The sequence below is a fragment of the Scomber scombrus genome, chromosome 2 (assembly GCF_963691925.1).
Source record: "Scomber scombrus chromosome 2, fScoSco1.1, whole genome shotgun sequence".
NCBI lineage: Eukaryota > Metazoa > Chordata > Actinopteri > Scombriformes > Scombridae > Scomber > Scomber scombrus.
In genome coordinates this window covers 14,856,786-14,878,758 of record NC_084971.1, presented here as the reverse complement: position 1 = coordinate 14,878,758, position 21,973 = coordinate 14,856,786, and the positions used below count along the sequence as shown (strand labels likewise).

Genomic DNA, 21,973 nt, shown 5'->3' with positions numbered 1-21,973 from the left:
CTTTGAAGCCTCTTGTTCTCTGATACTATCCTGACAATCATAGTGATCATCACATTAATCTAATAAACTGCACCGGCAGAAAATGAAGTTGGTCATCAGAGTGTGGAAGTTTAATTTTAACATGTATTCATACACAAATGACTCTGTTTTGTTTCAACTGCAATCAGTACTGAAATTCATTATATCCAACTCTTGCTCAAAATGTAATCTGACCACTTTTCTTACAATATGTGTGACATACAGTGATAAATGACCAATTAAGCTGTAATGACTATATAGCTACTTTACTTTTGGGGATGATCATTATAGCTGTAATCATGTTTGATGCAACCCATTAGACTCGAGCCTTGATGATGACGGTTATTCAATGTCAATATGTTGCGCAAAGGAGCCACATTCCCCGTCTGTCCTTGAAGCCATCTGAGTGTATTACAACTCAGGACAAGACACATTGGCTCTGTCTTAGAATGTAAAGTCACCTTGGGAGCTTGCCAAACCTCCACACTCTATACTTAACGGATTATTCAACATCATCTTGATCCCTTTGGGTCAATCAGATCAGCTCAGCAAATGTTCTTATAAGTGGCCATTCTTCCTCGCTGTTGATAGGAGGTAATTTCTTACAGCCGCATCAATATGAGGAAATGTCGTTCAGAACTTTGCGTGACTTGGAGCTACTTACTATTCTAGGAAGTGCTGTCAGATTTCACACTGGGCCGTGCATTCAAGCAAACAGCTCCTGCCTGGCTTTGAAGAGAAAGCAATAGCTATGAATAATTCATTCATTTGTTATGTTAAGATTCATTTTTTCCACCCCTCAGTGCAGGAGTTGAAAGTTTAAAGGTTACCTGTGCAAGGTTAGCCTTAAATTATGGAGTGAATTGTTGCCATTTGTATCACAGAGAAGCTCTCATTGTCTCCCCTTTTCTCTTTGCTTATGTTGCTTTTGATTGATTGCTCATCCCCTGGTTATACTATAGCCGTTGATTGTTTAAAAGCATTTCAATGCAAGTAACCTTACAATGATTGAGAAAAATTTGTTGCATCCTCAGCTGCTAAAATATGCAGTAAAAGTGCTGAAGTGCTAGCCGTTCGTTGTCACATAAATCTGCCTTTGAACTATGCCGCTACTAAAAAAAAATCTTCCAAGAAAATTCTCTTGTGAGGGTTAGCAGCCATGCAGCAAGGATTTTTAAAGTGGGACTTGACTTGTTAGTCATGAAGCCCGACTGGTATTTTGTCCAGCAAATAAGAATCAGAGACAGCTTTGCTTCTCTGGTTCCCCGAAGAGTCTTGGCATAATAAGATAACCTTTGATCCATACACTGAAGAGAGTAGCTTAACTAGGGCAGGATTTACACAGATACAAAAGACCTGATTTTCAACTCTTTTAAGTCAAAGATCTGATTCTCTCATGGTTGTCTAACAAGGGAGATCTCACACAGAGTCTTATTTTATTTTCGCTTCTGAGGTGCAGTAGCATTTCAAATATCAGATTTGTGCCACAAAGCGTGGTAAAGCTTGATTTCATGTTCCACAGTGAGGCCCGCATCATAGAGCTGATCCCACATACCTAATGTATTTTGACTTATTCAATGCTTTGTCATCCACCAGGACATTTTCTAAAAAAAATATTTTAAAAACCCCAAAGGAACGACTTTCAAATGTTGATGTATTTCACAGGTTTTACACAATATATAGTAACAGAGCCCCTTATTTGTTACCTAGTTTTGTGCAGTTTGTGGTGCTCACCCTTATTTTGGCTTTTGTCCTAGATGTATGCCAAATTACAACATCACAACACTAAAATGTTTCAACTCGAGTGCCCTTTGGCTTCTACCTTTCTTCTTGGGATCATCACTCCAGTTATGCTCTGCCTTGTGGAAATGTTGCCTGCTGTTTTCTGACTGTCTCTTGGTCTATCTCCTCCTCTCCTCTTCTGCTCTCCTACACATTTTACCTCAACCTCATTGCATCTCTACATTTTTTATCCTTCCCCTTTTTCTCTCTCGCTGTCATGTCGATCATTCCGTCCTGCAAACATGTCTTCCCTAATTGTCAGCCTATTCATGTGCCCGCATTCTTTCTTTTTTTTCATGCCTCTCACTCTTTATTTATTCATTTGCCTGCCTCCAAATATCTCACGTTCCACCTTTCTCACTCTCTTATTCCACTCCTCATCTTCATACAGCTAAATTCCTCACCTAAAACATCTATTTACCTGCCCTTCCCCATAAATATGTCTATGTGTCTCAACTCCCCTTTCATCTGATTTCTGCTCTCCCCCCATCTGTGTTGCAGGATATTCGTGGTGGGAATAGGCTTCTTCAGCCTGTGCTTTCTAATGACCTCTCTGGGGGGGCAGTTCTCAGCCAAGAGACTGGGGGACTCCCCGTTCACCATCCGCACAGAAGGTACTGACATGCGCTTTACATTTGAGAGCACATGTGTGTATGTGTTTGTGTGAGATGAAATGCTGTAATGTCACTGCATATTGCTATGCTATAACTAACATAGTCCTGCTGTCCACCTGTGACTGGAAACCACAAAAAATTGCTTTGAATGAGCAAGGATGAGGCAAAAGAACCATACAGTAAATGTCATTGCAGAACAAGAATGACCAGATAAAAAACACATTACATTCATACAACCTTCAGCAGAAAACTGCTTTTTCTGTACTTGTGATCGAGATAAATCAACATGCTTGTAAAAGAAGACTCATTTTATAGGTTGTGTATGATGTAGGGAGGCGAGTCAGTGGCTTGGAAGTTATTGGTTTGATCTCAAGCAGTGACAGCTAATATTATATTTGTGCGTTTCAGCTGCACTGCCTCCATGGATTCTGCACTGACAGCAGCCCTGTCCTCCCTTTGACAAAACCAGTATATGCAGGGCCTGTGTGTGCATAAAGAAGAGATATAGTGTATGCAAATATATGTGAGTAACGTGTGTAGAAATGTTGCCTTGACTCAGTTGACAGTAGTAAGACAAAACACAAGTCAGATTGTCCGCACATGCCTGTAATAGCATGTTGCAGATGTTGCTAAGGTTGTTTCAGGTGTTGTTTGCATTGTCCACTCAAGTTTCAAATTGAATTTGGGCTTGAACATTATATTTGAGAAGTTTTTATGTCAAGGAAATAATGAGAAAAAGGGGTGAAATCCTACAAATATTTTGGAAGCTGGCCAATTAGAACAGAGTATGCATTGGGATGGAGGGGCTTAAAGAGACAGGAGCTAAAATGGCCTGTTTCAGACAAAAGCTAAACTGAATAGCTGTATAAAGAGCCAGTATAAGATAAATAAGATTTTTTTTAAAACTGCAAATTATGCAAAGATATTCTGGTAGAGCCCCAGAATATAAATATAGAGCTGGAAATGTGATACCTTGTGTTGCCGTTTTTCTTGCACCATCTTTGATTACTTTAGATGAAGATTAAGAAATTCAGCCAAAAATTAATTTCATGGCACCTCTGAACCCTCTCAGGATTCTCTGTGAGACTCATCATCATATGGGAGTTCATTAAAAGCAAGCCTGCATGACCTTTGCTCTCGCTACAAATGGTAATTTTGGTATAACAACTTTATATTTTTTCTTGAGTCAGTAGTTGTGTTGAGTAGAGAAGGCTCCTAAAGGATGGGAAGTGCAAACGACTTAGTAATGTCTGTTACACAGCCATATCTAATTGCTATCCAACAGTAGCTAGTATAATATATATAATAAATTATATTGAGCCTCACTAGTCATGTCAGCAAACTATTTGCTATGTAAAGATGTAGTGAAATAATGGTGACCTGAGCAGTGGATAAAATCATACTCCTTGTGTGTGTGTTGTTATCCTGGCTTCTCTGTTCTTTGTTTCTGAAAACATTTAAGGTGAGAAATAGGTAATGCAGTAACATAATTTTGATCCATATTTGATCTGCACTGCCTAATTTGAGAGTTTCATGAGCCATGTGTTCAGATTCAAGCCAAAATGCTTTCCAGCATGGTCATTGGTCAAGAGACCCTGCAACCATGAATTCCTTTAACACTGCACTCTGGTTGCTATACCTGTATTACACCTGTATAACTGTTCCTGGCAAAACCATCTCTCACCTGTGACATGTCATTAACACATAAGCCAGTTGGTGATATCACCTGACCTGCGAGTGAAGGTTGACTGCCAGTGGCAAGTCAGAAAAAAGAGCACCACTGTAATCTCCTGCTGCACAAGGTGCAAAGATTGAAAGTCAGAGGTCATTTTGTGGAGGCCAACCACTTTCCAGTGCTGATAGAGCAGTAAAAAAATCTCTTAAAATGAGACACCCTGTGTTCTGAGAGTAATTCCACACGTGTGTAGCATGTGTGTTTACGCTACAGTAGTTGCATCAGTTTGCAAGGATGTGAGAACAAGCGAAAGACAAAGCAACTGCTACTATAATTCTGCATCAGTCAAGTGTTGGTGCGTGTATCGAGTGTGAACTGTTCTCCCTATCAGAAAATAGCAGACTTAACTACAGAAATGCAGACATGTATTAAAAATCAAGCTGAGTAAAGTATGGTTATAAGAGAGATAATGGGACAGGGGGTGGGTCATTTGGGATGACTGTGTTTGTGATAAATTGAGATTACTGTGTTTGTGTGATACATTAGGATTAGTGTGTATGTGTCAGTGTTTCTTAGTGTACTTGATTAATCAACTACTCATGCAGGGCAGCCTGGGTAGACATCTGGAGCAAGCTCATTAAAAACTGTATAGTGTCCAACCGTGCTTCCTCATAGGAATTTAATTTGTGTGTGTGTGTGTGTGTGTGTGTGTGTGTGTGTGTGTGTGTGTGTGTGTGTGTGTGTGTGTGTGTGTGTGTGTGTGTGTGTGTGTGTGTGTGTGTGTGTGTGTGTGTGTGTGTGTGTGTGTGTCTCCCAGCATGCATTTCTGTGTATCCTTGTATGTACTTAAATAGTTTTGTGCTTGTCTATGCACGAAATATGCCTGCATTATGCCTGGGTACATTTGTTTGTGTGCATGCCCCACTGTTTCACCTTCTTTTCTCCCTTTATACAGATCTTTGTGGTGTACTACCTCACACTGTTTTTTGCTACCATCTCCCTTTGTGTGTGTATGTGTGTGTTTATCTGTGTTTGTGATGAGCTGGCAGGAAATTGGCTGGTAAATGGGGCGACAGCAGCAATGTGGGACAAGAGTGAGACCAGAGAGACTGAGAGACCGATCCATCTGCTCTTTGTAAATCAGCCCAGCAAAACAACTGGCCCTTTCATTAAGCCTCTGCTCACCACCTGCAGACTCACACACACACACACACACACACACACACACACACACACAGTTTGACTCATGTGTTTCATTAAGTACACGTCATTTCTGGCAGACCTCCCATGTGAAAGCATGTAACATATCCAAAAAAAAAAAAAAAAAAGGTTTTTGGTCATTTCATACTGGCTGGCTAAGCAGAGCTGCTTAACTCAGTGGTTATTTTATCATGGTGGTCATTTTTATTTTCCCTGAAGACATTTCACTCTGCTCTTTAGCTGAACTGCTTATTTTCTTTTTGTGCACTTCTCAGACAGGATTAAGCTCTGTCAAGACCATGTTTGTGACCATTTGACAGCTGTCAATAAATATTTTAAATATTTCTGGTTAGGGAGAAACTATGGCTAAATAGTTTATTTTTTTATCAAACAAGCAACATTTTCAAACAACCTACATCATTTTCAGGCTTTATGAAGCTACTGCAAGTAAAAGTCTAAGCTAGTGACTGATGATTTCAATTACTATATTGACTACTGACAGTAAATATATTTAGATGTGGATTAATGTTAATTCTGTAACTGGCAAAACGACAAAAACAAAATGTTGACTGATGGCTGGTTATATGCTCTCTCTTTGCATGCCAGTGTCTGTTAAATTTACAGTTGGTCAAATATGGTTTTGCAGAAGAAGAGACACCACTCAGTACCATTTTTGGTGTTTGATTACATAAGAAGGACTGTTTGTATATTGGTGTTTATAAAAGAGAAACAGAACCAGTTGTGGTAGTTAGCAGGTAGCTCAGCAGTGGTGGAGCTGGTGTTGTCTGAATATTCAAGTTAAACTTTAAAGCACATTATATTAGAGTGTTTATATTACTACCCTAAAAGTCCTCCCCCCAGGATTCTGGGCTGTGAAGCAGGCTGTACCATCACTCTGTGAAGCTATTGTTGTTGTTATCTGAATCCGCTACAGGGCAGAACTGCAGCAGTTTGTCATGATGATCAATTTTGCTGCCGTTATCAACAAATGTGACGCCAATTTTGAGTGCCATGATTAAATTTGAATATTAATTAATAACATCAAATATGCCACTTACTCATTATCTTGATAAATGTGAATTGAATTATTCAGTTTTTTGATAGAAAACTATGCACGCTTATTTAGAACGTGATTGTTTTTTGTTAAATGGTAACACTTGACTTATAGAAAATAATCACATCTTAAATCAAAATGTCAATATTCACCATTCATTAATTATTTTCTTCAAATGATTCAGTCCTAGGACCAGTCCAATGTTATTTTTTTATGTTATGTCATACATTAATGTTGTGTGTGCTTATTTCTCATCTTCAAAAGCCGTATTCTGAAATTAAAACGAGAGTAGCAAACTGTCCAAAGGTCATTTATTTTATCCTTTGCCTTGGGTTATCTTTCTGACCTGTAAATGGACATGCCTCACCACAATAATTAGAAAGGAGCATGTCCTAAAAAGGTTAGTGTTATCTTTGACTCTAGGCAAGGCAAGGCAAGGCAAGGCAGTTTTATTTATATAGCGCATTTCATACACAGTGGCAACTCAATGTGCTTTACATAAAACAAACATTCAACAGAAAAAATTAAAAAAAAAACATGGAATTTGAGAAATAAAAATACAACCCAATCATAGTACACACGTACATACCCCCCCCCCCACACACACACACACACACACTAATAATAAAAACAAAGTACAGAAACATAGAAAGAGAGAGAAATAAAATACTATAATAGAGCATTAAAAATAAGATTGCAGCATAAAATAATGATTTGCTTTAAAATCATTAAAAGGACATAGAGTGCAAATGAAAGATTACAATTTAAAGTGCTTTGAAAGAGCTCAATCATAAGCACAGGAGAAGAGAAGTGTTTTTAACCTGGATTTAAAAATCCTCTAGGGATTTTGTGAGCTAAAGAACACAATTGAACAATAAATATATAACAATATAACAATTAAACTTAAAGTAATGTCCAACTTCATTTTTACATGATATTTGTCTTCCCAGTAGGCTGCAATCTTCTAATCACTACTGGAAATGTGTTGTTTTAAAATTCCTGTGTATGCATGTTTAGATATCATTGTATGACAGGGCCTTCTCTGTTACTCGGTTGAGGATGTCTGATGCAGCAGCTGTCTAAGGCTAATCATAATCATTGATGTGTTGAGGACAAAGCCATCAGGAAAACAAGCAGACAAGTTACTTTTCTGTTTATAAATCAAATTCATAGGATTTCATCTTGCATTATACCATAGTCATTTACACACAGATATTAACTTGCTGTTTGCACACAATAACAGCCAAATTTGTGTAGGGCTTTGTCACCTTAGTGGGGAGCTGCACTGATAGCAATTGTTTGGGTATTAGCTGAATATCGACGCCACCTCTCGCTTCCGTGGATTATCGGCTTCTACTGGAGGTTAAGAGTACTGGGTCTTCGCTCAAATCCCCATCTCTCCTCAGTGACTCATAAACTCATCATTGGCTGTGAGTCGGAGATGGAGAGGTAGGGGCTCAATAGTGAAAATGTGAAAGTGGAGGAGGAATAAGGAGGTTGAAGTAGAGGAGATACTGTTTGTGTGTCTATTTGTAATTAAGCAATGAAATAAGACTTCTCAAGGTTACATTTCTCACAAAGGACACAGATAAAAATACGGGATAAAAAGGTACACAACCAGAATTTTCTTGTTAAAAGACTAAAATAAAATCTGACGTAAGGGAGATGTTAGCTTGATCAAAGGCCCTCCCTGTGGAGCTTGTTCACACTCTGCAGTTTATTACATTAACAAGGACCCGTGACAGTCTCTTTACCCTAAGCATGATTTTCACTACACTGTTTGTTCTAGCTGAAAGACTCAAGGCTGTCTTATATTCTAGGTGGATCCCTAATGGGAGTGAGAATATGATTTTATATTTCTGATTTGGTTTTAAATTTCTCTCATCTCTGTAGCTCTAATGATCTGAATGAACTGCTTGAGAATACTGTCAGTCAAAGAGTGTAATTTTCAAAATAGGAAACTTACATTCACCAATAAGAGAAAAGGTTTGTAAATGCTGCTGTGCATAGGTCCAGGCAGGGACTGAGACAAATGGCTGTTTGACTCACATTAAATTCAATGCTGTGATGTTTTGTACGCCATCAATCAGAAAAGACTCATACTGATGTGTCACATTCCCAAAATCCTTTTTTTTTCATGTCCTAATAGGACCTCGCCACAGAGTTTACATATACAGTATGATGCAGATTACAGTACACTCATATAAATGTATTTGATTATTGTAAATTGTGTGATTCGACATGTGTATCTTGCAGCACATCAGTATGCAGCAGCAGGTACCGGTTGAGCACATTCAACCCCCGCTCTGTGGTCCCCTTTAATGTTTTTTTCACACTGGATGTTCATCTCTATCACACATTCCCTGCAGTTATGTTTCCTCCCCATCGCTTCATGTCGAACAAATCTGGCATGACAATCTTCTGCATGTCGCTGGTGTCGCTGCATCAGGAGAGTCACTCGGGGAGTACACTTTATCAGTGCACTCATAGCCTAGGGAGTTTGAATGGACTGTGTGTGTGTGTGTGTGTGTGTGTGTGTGTGTGTGTGTGTTGTAGTCGGACTTATCCTACTTTCAGGGACACATATCAGACTCAAGACCAGTTATTGGGGACGGCCTGTCCAACTGGGGACAAAAGCTGTGTCCCCATTTTGGAAAAAATGCTGCAAGTGCAACATCAGCGCTCTACCTGTACTAATGTGATGCTCCTTTTTTGTTAGGTTCACACAAACAATCACATTGCATCTGGTACTAACAATCATCAGCATTTTAGTTAGATTCCTAATAATTGTAACAATAATATAGGACATATTATTGTTAAAACTAGTATCTTTACAACATCTTTACCTCTCACAACTACAGTATGTTGGTATGCATCTATTTTACATACCTGTACTATCTATAACTCTCCTCCCCAACTTTGTTTCTCCTCTGTGCAAACTTCAGGCCATTCACTGTGTTATTCCATCCTTAGCTCATTCCTAACTCCAATACATATTAATGAGAAAGCCTATCCAATTTCCAAGTAGAGAGGGCCATTGTTCTGACCTAAGTGCTATTACCCAGCTGTAAATGAGAAATTTCTCCACGGCACATTATATTATGGTTATGTCTCTGGGAAGGTTAGTATGCAGCAATATGCTGTCTCAATTACCCGGCCTGCATCAAGCTTTGTCTACAGGTCGCTAGCTCATCGTTTCCTCTGCCATAAGCTGGTTATTTTCCCAGGTCCTGATAGTGTCATACTCAAGCATGCTTGTGCTTTCTTTCTGCAGATATACACTAATAGTGTTTACAGAGTCATGGCCTCAGTTGCCTGACAGTTTTGGGAAGTCTACTGATTGTATTGTGTCTGTGCTGACAAAAAAAGCAGCTGTATTTGTCTGGTTACTTTGCTGGTGTGGGCTGATAAGACCATAAAAGCACACCAAGCATGACTTGAGATTATTTCTTTCCTCAAGCCACCTCTTTTCCCACCTTTCTCTCCCTCTCCTCACGCGTCTCATTCTCTCTCATTTCTTTACCTCCAAGATAAAAATGTAAAGTGCCTGGTGCAAGACTGAATAATTGTATGTTAGTTGTATCTTTTTTTGTTTTGTTTCATTGATTTACTTCTACCTATTCCTCTGCCCCTTTTTTCCTGTTCTCACATGCGTGCATATGTTGAATGCAGTTGGACAGTTGCTACACAACCCAAAATACACTCCTACCTTTGTCTGAAAAGTAACAGTAATGATGGTTGCAGTGCAGGGGAAATTGATTTATTTGAATTAAAATATATAGTGGAAGGATGATGAAAAGGCACAATAATAAAGGTTTCACTTTACCATCTTCAAAGTGACAGATTTGACTCTAAATAATACAATTTGATTTAAGATCATTTGCAGACAACCAAGAGTTATCAGAAAGCCAGCTCTCCAGCCTTCATGTGTGCAGTAGACTCTGCTTCTGTATTGTCTTACTATAAGCTGCATAACGTCTGATATTATTTTTCTTGAGCTAGACTGAAAAATAAATTCAAGGAAAAACTACTTACAACTTATTAAAATGATATTGACACAAAAGCCACATTTTATCAGGAACAAATCATTGCCACTGTTTTTGTTTGGACACTACAATATACATTAAACGAATTTGACCATTGCCATGAAGTTAGATGGCCTTAATATCAGAAATCTGTGTACCCTCACACAGTTTTCTTTGACAGTGACCCTCATCAAGACTCTTTAGCTCAACTGTTATGCTTCATATTGCATTTCATTATACTAAGGACATGAGTTAATGGTTTGGCACTGTCAAAGGAGCCACCCCCCATCGCTATAAAATTGGTGTGTGACACACCACACTAACTGTATGCAATACAAAAATAAAACAGCCCCAGGCAAAAATGGGTAGAAAGCAGAACTAAGCTGATGTGAGACGTGCATGCGTAAACAACCATAAATAATTAATACCAACAGTGATTTTAGATTAGTGGCGCGGCAAATGCCACATACTGTATGTACTGTATCTGAAGTACTTTGTTGGATATGGTGCTTATGTAGCAGCGCAATGGGCACTGGTGCTATTTCAGGAAACACTGCAAAGAGGAAATGACAATTCTCGTAGGGCATCAGTGATGCAGTATAGACAGATGAGGAGAAAACAAAGGATGAGAGCAAAGGATGCTCTAATATGAGTTAACTCTGATCCCTCTGTTTCATAGTTCCATATATCTGATTTGCATTGTTTGCTGCATTCATATTGCAGCTCTGTTTTTTAGTCTACGTCTCTTTATATCTCTCCCTTTTGTTGTTTTTTTTAAAAATTTGTTTCTTTAACTTTATTTTGTCTGTCATTTGGGCTTCTGTTTTGGCGTCCAAAAAGTTCATTTGGAAGTTTTAACATAAAACTCTGGTGCGAACTGGTTGAAAGGTTAATTAAGAAAAATTAGCTAGAGTTTTTAATTTACCAGCCCTACCCATCACATAAATCAATCAGTATCACAGAAAAATGTAATTCCAGATCAATAAAGTTTGTCTTTTAACTGTAAACTGGAAAATATTTTTGTTTTATTGTTAGACATGATGTCATATCCACTTTTAAAATTACTGTGACTAATATTATTTAATATTGTAGTAGTATATAGTGTATTTAATTTTGTTTAGAATGAAATGCCATTCATGATGTCTTATGATTGGTTTTTATCAGATGTGATTGAGATTTGTTGATGTACAGACATAAATATGATCAAAATAAATATATTTTCATGAATGGATCCTTTTTTACAGATTTCATGAATCAAACCACAACTAATGAAAGTGACTACCTTGATTGGAAGACAGCTAAATGCATGGATAGATACACTTCTGCTGTCTCTTTCACCCTAAACTATACTCACACTCTTGTGACTGCTTCTTAGATTTTTTGGTCTGCTACCATAGTGCCCCACCCCTCCTCCCCTGCAAGATGAACACAAAAAATGTATATGTGTACATATATATCTATATATTTATGTATGTGTGTGTGTGTGTGTGTGTGTGTGTGTGTGTGTGTGTGTGTGTGTGTGTGTGTGTGTGTGTGTGTATCCAGTGCGTGTGTAGAAATTAACTTTTGGCTTGACTTTAAAGCTGCACTCAAAGGAGTGAGTGAGAGTGATTGCTGATATTTTGGAAGAGGAGGAGAAAACTCAGTTTAGGGCAGCTGAAATGTCTTCATTTTTAAAGAGTGGGATACACATTGGCACAACACTAAAGGGAGGTGCATGTGTGTCTAAAACTCAATTGCATGAACACTGTCTTTTGAGGACTTGTCAAGCAGTCAGTTGAAATTACAGTCAACCTTTCTGTCTCTTTTTTCTCCCCTTCACTTTCGCTCTATCTATCTGCCTCACAACTCACACAGCAGAAACAAACACATATGTCAAGCCTTCCTGTACTTCCGATAATCATGTGGCAGCAATAATCATGGCACCAGCGGCATCGGTATTAGCCATTATGTTACACATCTGTCAGCAGTGCGTGATAATATCAGGAAGCTGTTGATGTTTGCTGCCGGTCTTGTCAAAAACACTCTCCATTGCTGCTTGCCTTATCTGCATCAGTGTCCAATAGCAGATATCTTTTTTCAGTATGATGTGTAGTTATAAGGACCTCTTCATAGTGCTTATAACCACATGGGTGGTATTTCTTTAATGAAATAAGGCATGGTAAGAACGCATTACCCAAAATACCCCAATTTTTCAGTAAAGTATTTTACTGTACAGCATGTTCAGTCTCCAAAATAAAATTGTTTTTTTTTTTTATGTTTGTTATGTTGTTAAAAAAACAAGTTAGCAAACAGACATGATGTCATGTAACATGTAGCCTAGCTAACGTTTTAATGCACGTTTTTAAGAACTTTAATAGTATCTAGCAAGCTAACAAAATTCAGCTTGCTAGCTATTTACCTTGACATTTAGACTTGTTAAAACCTAATGTAAACTAAATTCATATTTTTAGCTTTAGGAAGGTTTGTGAAACCAGTCTGTGAACTAAAGTTAAGTAAAATCAAATGGAATAAATCTAAAAAATTAAAGATATTTTGCTGGGAGATATAAAGCCAATCAATGGCTCTGACCCAGTATAGGTCCCCCCCTCCTAGGATCTTGCCTATGGCCCCCTTTTGTATAGAGCTGGACCTGAATAAATGGTTTCAGCTACATATATCATCACATATCATATATTAGGTTTCACCCGTTCTCACACAAACATCTTCAGTAAAACCCCATTCTTTGTAAGGGCCATATTTTAAATAATACCTGTAACAAGCACCTTGGTGCATTACACAAACATAGGTGATGTGCTGACAGCTTTCTTGTACTCAAGCATCTGTTTAGCAGCTTACAGAGCTGATCTGGAATTGTGTGTGCTGTACTGCCAAGCCTTGGGCTCTTCCTCTCCCTGGGAAAGTTTAAATGGCATTACCTGTCAACTCATATGATAGGACCCATCCGTTTCTCTGTAAATAAAAGACGTGCTGAAGCGCAACAGAAAGAGCAATTTCTAAAAAGGTTTTCCCAAATCTCTCATTCTTTGTTTCTGTCATGTAACATTCAATAGATTTGTCTGCTGAGGAATGCATCATGTTTGAATGAGAACAGCTTTAACAAACGCAACCATTCTTCCTTGTCAGAAGCACTAACCTTACAATCGATATGGTAGAGTACAGTCCTTTTCCTGGGATTTACAAGTACATACCCTGAACAGTATTACTGTTCAGTTGAAGAACAAGTTCAGTTGCAATCACATAGTTAAAGCATGAAACATCTACTTTGTTGTACAGCTATAAATAATAGTTTTTAGAAAATATTAGCATCCTCGAAATCATTTAATTATGGTTCTATATGTTAGATTATTGGGCTTTATGTGTCTAAATGTGTGTAGGAGTAAGTATGTATGCATGCCAACATGTGGGTGTGTTGGTCCAGATGTAAATTTCTTTATCTGCCTTTGGGAGATCAAGTTGGATTACTCCATTTTGATTAATCACTCTCATTTCCGTAATGGACTTGCTCAAGGCGACGTCAGTTTCTGTGGCTTGCACCAGGCTGTGTGAAGAATGAAATGTGTCCGACTCAGCATCCTAGTGGGTGGAGAATCTTGAAATATAAACCTGCAGTTTGTGCTGTACATTATTTACACATACAAACCAGTGGTCTTAACATTTCCAGACACATATAGTATATCACATATGTGCTGTATATGCAACAACCCCCATCTTTCTCTCTCTCTCTCTCTCTCTCTCTCTCACCAACACATACACACAAAGCTAACTATACCGACCAGCTTCAGAAGCAGCTGAGCTCAGACAGTTTAGCAAGTCAATGGAGAAAATTGCCTCAAGCCCCCCAACACAGCTTTGTGCAAATAAAATCCATGCAATTCACATCTAGAAAAGAATGTTCACAGCAATTAAATGTATTTTACATCTACATTTAAATGCACCCAGCTGTAAAGCAGTTAATGAATCTTCTTCTGTGCTCCCATGGGATTACTCTGTCTGTGTAAATTATGAATTTATTTATGTGTAAGCCAAACCCCAGTCCATGATGTCCTTTGTTATATTCATCTATATATCAATAAACATAAGTCCCTCTCACTACTTTTTCACTACAAAGCACCTCTTACATGATACATGTATATTATTGTTCTATCTCTGCTGCCATCTGCCATGTAACATGCATTTAAATGCCATGTTTCTACATGGTTTCTATAACACAAACTATGGTGTCCAGTTGTTTAATAGTGCTTCACACTCATATCCACACTGATTTTCGACCATATCATGTGTTTCCCTCAATTAGATCTTATATCATATTTCCTCATGACGGAAAAATATACTGGCAGAAAGTGAAACACTGTCACTACCTGAGTTTAAGCTATGTTGTGTGTGTCTAAGAGACCATGTATCGTCATTTGTTCGACAAAGGTGTGGTGTGGAAGGAAAAAGTAGTGTCTATTCGGTGGCAATGTATCAGCTGTTGTTTTGACACATTTTTCCAGTGCACAGCGTGTATGTTAATCCCATCATCACAACCTTCAAACCAAAGCCAAACTACTGAGTGTTACTGGATTTATCAAAAAATAAACAAATACATAAAAGACTATTTTGTCTGATTAACCACTTTGCTGAACTGTGCCTTTTTAAGAATTATTAAATAGCAGGCTGAAAAACAGTATTTCACTGCACTCTCAGGATTTAAGTTTTAAGGGCACCTTTTACCACAGTCAGAAGTGATGTCAAATTGTACTAACACACCCAGAGTACATCACTGTAGCAAGTGGAGAAGTTAAACCACTGGAGGTCAGCAAGAACACTGTATGTATGTGTGTATGTCAAGAACGTTGCTGCTAGGTTAATGGAAATGTTCTCGATCGACCAAGGAATGATTTTGATCCTTTTGTCTAGACAAATTGCACACATGCTAGGAAAGATTTCAGGACATCCATGGTATCAGTTGTGGCTGAGAGGACTAGTAGTTGCTTGGTGTTTTCTTGAGGATTGCAAAACGTGACGGGGTAAAAGAAGTCTTCCTCTTCTGAAGAATGAGAAGTGCCACCTGAATGCACCACAGGTTGATCCTTCAAATGATTGTTTTAGTATTTGCTTTTGAGACATCAACTGTTGACACCATGTTGAAAAGGTTGCAGGCACTGCGATGGTGCTTTGGTCACTGGCAGTCCAGGCCATCATTTTTGTGCAGCATGGTCCCAGCCACAACAAACTCTACACCATTCTCATTTTCTCTTGCTTGACTTGGCCTTGCCCCCTCAAGTAGTTCTGTATTATTGTTTTCATCCAGCTTACAGTAGACTCGAAATGCTTTTTTGAAATTGGACCCACCATCAGTCGTGCGTACAATCTTCTCCCGGATGTTATACTCTGTATGTATGTCATTCAGCACACTGATGAGTGCAGAAAAGGTATGTGATCTTGTGAAATGCTTGCATGCTAGAGCAGCAGAGCATCTCTAGAGTTTTAGGATTTATCCAATGTGCTGTGACACCAATGAAACTCTGTCTATGTGCCATCCACTGTACCACAAGACATTTCAACCACATCTGGCTGTGTGTGATGCACAAAAATGTCAAAATCCTTTTCGACAATACTGAGATGGTGCATACCTTGAATGATGAAGTTAATGGTGGCATCATCCACACTTTCATGTGATACTCTCTTGGTTTTCCAAAATTGAAGCTGCTTGGACAACAAAACCGAGAGCTAGCTAGTTCCCATAGTATTGCTAACATTACAAGCTTTACAAACAATGTAAACTGACTATTACAGAAAAAAACTAAATTATCTAATGATAACAACAGAAGAGTGGGTTTTTTTCAGATTTGACAGAGAGCAGAAGTTTTTAGTTTGGCATAAGACACACCGCATTTGCCAAGACTCATTCTTAGAGCTGACAACTTCAAACATTTCTCTTAAACAAGGCCATGGATGGGGAATGTCTTGCTGCTTTGAATCTGCTTTGTTGGCAATGTTGGCTGGTTAACTTTCATTTTTGTTGCTACTAGTTCTTCCTGTCACGGACCTTACATTCATTAGACACCTTTTCTCTGCACTCAAGTCCGCCTCTCCCGTCCTTTTCATCTTGTTACATCTTTTACAGCGCTTTCGTCTTGTTATGTCTGTCATGTGTGATATGCACCGACGGATACGCTAAGGGATTGTATCATCTATGTGTTATTGTTAGAGCCGTTCAGGTTGAGATCAGTATTAATCATCAACATGAAGTGAAATATTTGCCTGGGTGGGAAGTGTCCTATCAATGAGACATGTTTACATTCAATTAATGCAGCAGTTCATATAACACATGGAAATATAAAATATTCTCTACATTAGTAGCTATAAAGCAACAAGTATTCTTAGGGCCTACTGCAAAGTCAGTCAGATGTGGAGTTCACACATTGATACATCCTAGTGTCAATGCACAGTAGCTTAACATCAGATAACAAACGTAAAGCGAATGAAGGGGTTAAAAAATGATTTTTTTGAATTATTATTTTTTTTAATTAAGGGGGAACTTACCCTATTTGTAGACAAGTCCCAGTCCTTTCCCTCCAGACAAAGATGTCAATGACTTAGTTGTAAAGGTCCTCTTTGTCAGGCACAGTCTTCACATTTTTGTAACTATCAAAAAAAGTCTTAAACTGTAGATATCTAGAAGGAGTTAATAAGTCCTTTTAATAGACACTACCAGTCACACATCACTGGTCTTGATATTGAGAAGGTGAGCAATGGTGATAAAAAAAAGATCAATAATTACCCTCAAATGTAAAACATGCCCAACCCCCTCATCACAACATGTCACAGCATCACAGCAAGTAACGGGCCTGTTAAAATGTAAATGGTAAAAGGAAAAAGTTGAAAATGAATACTCAAATACTCAAGAGTACAGATATATGAAAACTCTTCTTAGGTACAGTAACAAATTACTTCCCACCTCTGATTTACAGTTTTTAATTAGATTGAATGGTCAAACATGAATGCATTTCAGTCTTAACAGAATTCAACCATGTAGATTAACAAAAATAAGTTAATCATTTCAGGTTTAAAAGGAATAGACTTTTCAGGGCGTATATTAGTCTCGTCTGTGTTTGTCTTTTCCAGATTATAATGCCTCAAAAAAATGGAGACAGAAAACATGCAAGAACATGCAATCTTATTAAATATGCCACACACAAAGAATTGGTAATACAATTATATATTTATTGACTTTCACATTCACACTCACAGTTAGACTACAACACAAACACATTTGGCAGTGTCTAGTGGCTATCATCAATATTTCAAAAGAACATCATCGTCAGCACAGGGGAATTAATAAATAATTGATTAACCTTCCAGTGGGATTTAATAAATGTGTTCTTTGCATATATGGTGTTATGAGTTGCTTGTTATGCCTCTGTGTAGATGTAAATGTGGTATACACACGTTTTTCTACTAGGCCAACTATAGTCATCATACACCATAACCTTAAAGGGGCCGGAAATCAATCACTTTATTCTAATTTTCCCTACAAAATAACTAACATTTCATCTCTGTCAGCATTAGCAGAATAAAACTAAGTAGTGTCTCGGGTAGCTGAAAGATAATACAATTAGGCAGAGACCGCAGAGCCTCAGCTGCAAACAGAGGCTTTTTGAAGCTGACATAGCTGTCAGATTACTCTGAGATTTAGTGTATATGTATGTGTTGATTTGTGTGTGTGTGAGACAGAGATAGAGCAGCCATACACAAACCGGCCTTGTGCAAATTACACAACAGAGTGTAAATTGGAAACAGAGGTCAGTATTGTCTTAGTCCACTTGAACACAAACCTATTAGGGCCTGTCATCTGGCCCAGTTACTGCTTCATGATCTCCTCCAACCCTTTGCCTCTGTTTGACATCCTCCCTTTTTTATTCTGTTCCGTGATGGATCAGGATATTTCATTCCTCTTCATACTCTCATTCATGCATTCATTCATTCATTCATTCATTCAGTTTCATTTCAAAACTCTGTGTAATCAGTTGTCACTAAAAATGCACGCACTAAAATTTATGAGGACGAATGAAGAATTGACTGGCAATATATTACTGTTTGTCTTATTTGATAAATACATTCATGATACATAGATCTTAGAGGGTGCGTTGGTTTTTAAATTGCTTCCATTTTCATCTTTGCCAAAGCTATGATTCATTTGGGCATGTCTGAACTCAGCAGTCATACTTTTTTTAAATTCTGGTGCAGTTCGTTTGCGTTGGGAATGGGATTCAACCTTGACCCAGTGGTGTGATTGGCAAGTTCGAGCTCAATGGCTTCTGTAGCCAGGCGCGCTTTGCATATTGGGATAATCAACATTTTCTAACATCTAGCTGGAGAGTGATTCAAGATCTAGACTAGTGCAAAGAAATGCATTTTTGATATTTGGGCAGTCTCCATAACCTTTTCCCTGTGTTTACATTCTTTCACCCACCCTAGACATAACTAACAAATAAGTGGAGTGAACATTCTCAAATGACTTTTACTGATGCATTTTTGTTTGCTTGTTTTTTGCCTGTATAAAAAGAAACTGAACCAAAGGAAACATACAACAGGTTTTCCAATTCATCCAGTGATACCGACCAGAGGAAACAAACTATAGGTTTGAAAACGCCCTTAAGCTAACATGACATATCAAACTGATTTGAATGTTTTCAATACTGCATAGCAGATTTTGAAACAAACACCAATATTCAATGTAATCTTATTCAATCAAACTTAATTCAACAAACAGAACATTTATAACCTTTACTTCTACCATTTCTGTCATAATGAAGTGAACAATATACAGAGACGAGAACTGTTGTCATCACTACTACTTTAATCATTTTTGGGGTAAAAAAAGTTTGCTGCTTTGAACTTCATGAGCAACTGAAAGACGTGGCATTTACACTTGCAAAAATCATTGATGGCTGTTACAGCAAAATGCTGCTGTTTATCCCATTTTTAGGAACTGCATAACAGCTGCTTTGCACTCTAACAAGACATATGCTAGCAGCAAAAGATTTCATTAGATGTAGTGAAGTTTTGTCCAGTCTGAATACATTAAACTCAATATGAACAACTGAAAAAATGGAATATGTGCAATCGACCAATGTTACATTAGACCAGTGTCACATTAGAGGCGATGAGACTGTGTTGTTTCTCTAAAGCATGTTGTTCATTTTCTATTTTGGCTCTGTATAACACATGGCACGGTTGATGCAATTGGCTAAAAGCCTTCAGATAAACACCTTTTGCAGTATACACCTAAACTGCCCCCAGCCCTGCTGTTCATTTCGACTGTAAACATTTGTATATCCCCAGTTTGCAACTCAGCCTCCCAGTATCACAAGGCCAGATGTCCATTCTGGCTCCAACGGTGGTATGTCTTTCCTCTCTCACACACAGTTTCACCAGTCCTTTGCTTCATTACCTGTGAGTCAGAGTAAATAACGGGATGAGTGACGGTGCCAGGGCGCTGAAGTGTGTCATCAACAAAAAAGAGAGCAGCTTCTGCCAAAGCTCTCAACACAGAGCATAGCCTTGACAGATGCTAATTTATCTGCTGAGGGCTGAATTATAAAGACAAACACTTATATGTCCAGAGAGAGAAAGAGGGAGAGACTATTAAATATGGTTCAAGGGGAATAGGAATTGAGAGATGATAGCAGGGAAAGAATGAAGAAGTAGGGAATAGTGAGGAGAAAGAATCTGTGAGCACATGAACAGAGGAGGGAGATTAAAAGGAGACAAAGGACAGAAAGATTATAGAGAGGTCACAGAACAGACTGAGTTCTGGAGAGTGAACTTACTCAAAATCCAAAGAGCTGTGAGACTGTATAGTACCGTACAGGATGAATGTGCAGTGAAGAAGTTGAAGGACAGGCAAAGAGTGATAAGGAAATCCTTTTTAGTTTCGCATTAAATATAATCACCATAATCAAATAAACTGCTCTATGGTTTATTATGACTTTTATACAACTGGAGCCAAAACATGTAGTCACTGGCAGTAGAACATACCTGTTCACAGCTTAGTGCAGAAAGCGCAAGTGAAACATGAAGCCTGCAAGTGCTTGTGTACAATACAAGTATTAGAAGTGGAAGGGAGGACAAGCAGGAAAAAGATAGTATGGCATTAGGAAAATTCCCATTAATGTTACATTTCACTAATCTGATTTTCTGTCTCTTCTTGTCTGATGCTATCATTGTTTCTACTGTACAAGAGTAGATGACAGTAAATGTGACACTGTCCTTCTCTTTCTCTTTCATTTTTTCCTTATTCTTCCCTCAGGGCTGCTATGCAACCATGTTTTATTGTAATGTTGATTGATAGGGGGCTTCAGGTGATGTAGTGAAAGATAATGGAGAGGCAACGAAATATGCATGGAATTACTGCCTACGGGTAGACCTTCATATCATACATGGACACACAAATCATAACCATACAATGCATGTTCAAAATGTGAGCACTTGTATTTGCTTAAATTAGGGTTTTATGTATTGTAGTTGTGTTTTTCCATATCTGAATTTGTGAAAATGTTTTGTTTTGATAGATTCTAATGTGTAAAAACCTTATGATCAAATTAATTAAAATGTTTGATTTTCTGGAGATTGTTAAGATATTTTACATATTTATTGAACGTTTAGTATCCAATGCATATATTTGTAACGTAACAGTGTTTTCCCAAGTAAGATGAACTTCACAGAACAACAACATATTAGTCTTAATGTGGGACTCTAGTTGACTTTAATGGCAGCCATAAACAAAGCAGTCTAATCTGCTGTACTTAATTTAAAAGTCAAACCGTTGGCTTTGCTTGTACACCGTCTGATAGTGGTAAGCAGCAATTTTCAGCCTTTTAATGCACAATGAAACCAACTCAACAAAACAGAGTAGAATAATAGAATACTTTGTCTTTGATGCCAAAGTTACTTACTGTTTGGATTTTAAAACATGTCACTACCAATCAGATGTTTCATAGTTCCTTGGCGTGGCTTTCAGTGTAAGGTGATTATTTTGTACCACATAATGCATACAGTATATAGTATTAGAAGCTATGTTTAGTGAATAGTAGGTGAAGATTAATAATGAAAACATCTTTCATTTAATTCACCAGCTGGCTCCTTATTGAGCTGAATCTTAAGTTTTTGTTCATCTCTCTGACCATATGTCCCCATGTAGGTCAAAATCACCTAAGCCTAGTCTGGAAAAAACTGAATCATAGTAACTGAAGTGAAGTTTTAATTGGAGACATTCTGCTATTCACCAAAGAGCCTTCTTTAGTTCTAACTCATGTGGAGATTAGCGCCAGTGGTTACCAGTTTCCAAATTAGATTAGAACGTAGATAGCATTCACGTCCACATTCAAATTGTAATTGTGAGTGGGAAACAGATTTTTCAGAGTTTCAATAAATCACTTGGATACTTGTGACACTTAATAATATGTAAGTGCCTAAAAGCCAAACAAACTCATGCCATCATTGCTTTTCCCATCCATTCCATATGAAATGAATGTGGCATTAACACAGTAAGATGGTCAACACCCACCAGCACAGTAGTCCTAACCACTGTTATTTCCTTTCTGCTCTCTCATCT

General features: G+C 38.0%; 1 protein-coding gene across 1 annotated transcript in view; it reads left to right on the top strand.

The window, feature by feature from the left end:
• Nucleotides 1-21,973, top strand: part of LOC133993914 (alpha-1,6-mannosylglycoprotein 6-beta-N-acetylglucosaminyltransferase B-like) — a 120,895-nt gene that overhangs the window by 2,297 nt on the left and 96,625 nt on the right. The window contains exon 2 of the mRNA XM_062433050.1: nucleotides 2,302-2,414. Within this exon, the coding sequence (XP_062289034.1) occupies nucleotides 2,302-2,414 (113 nt within the window). The remainder of the gene's footprint in view (nucleotides 1-2,301; nucleotides 2,415-21,973) is intronic.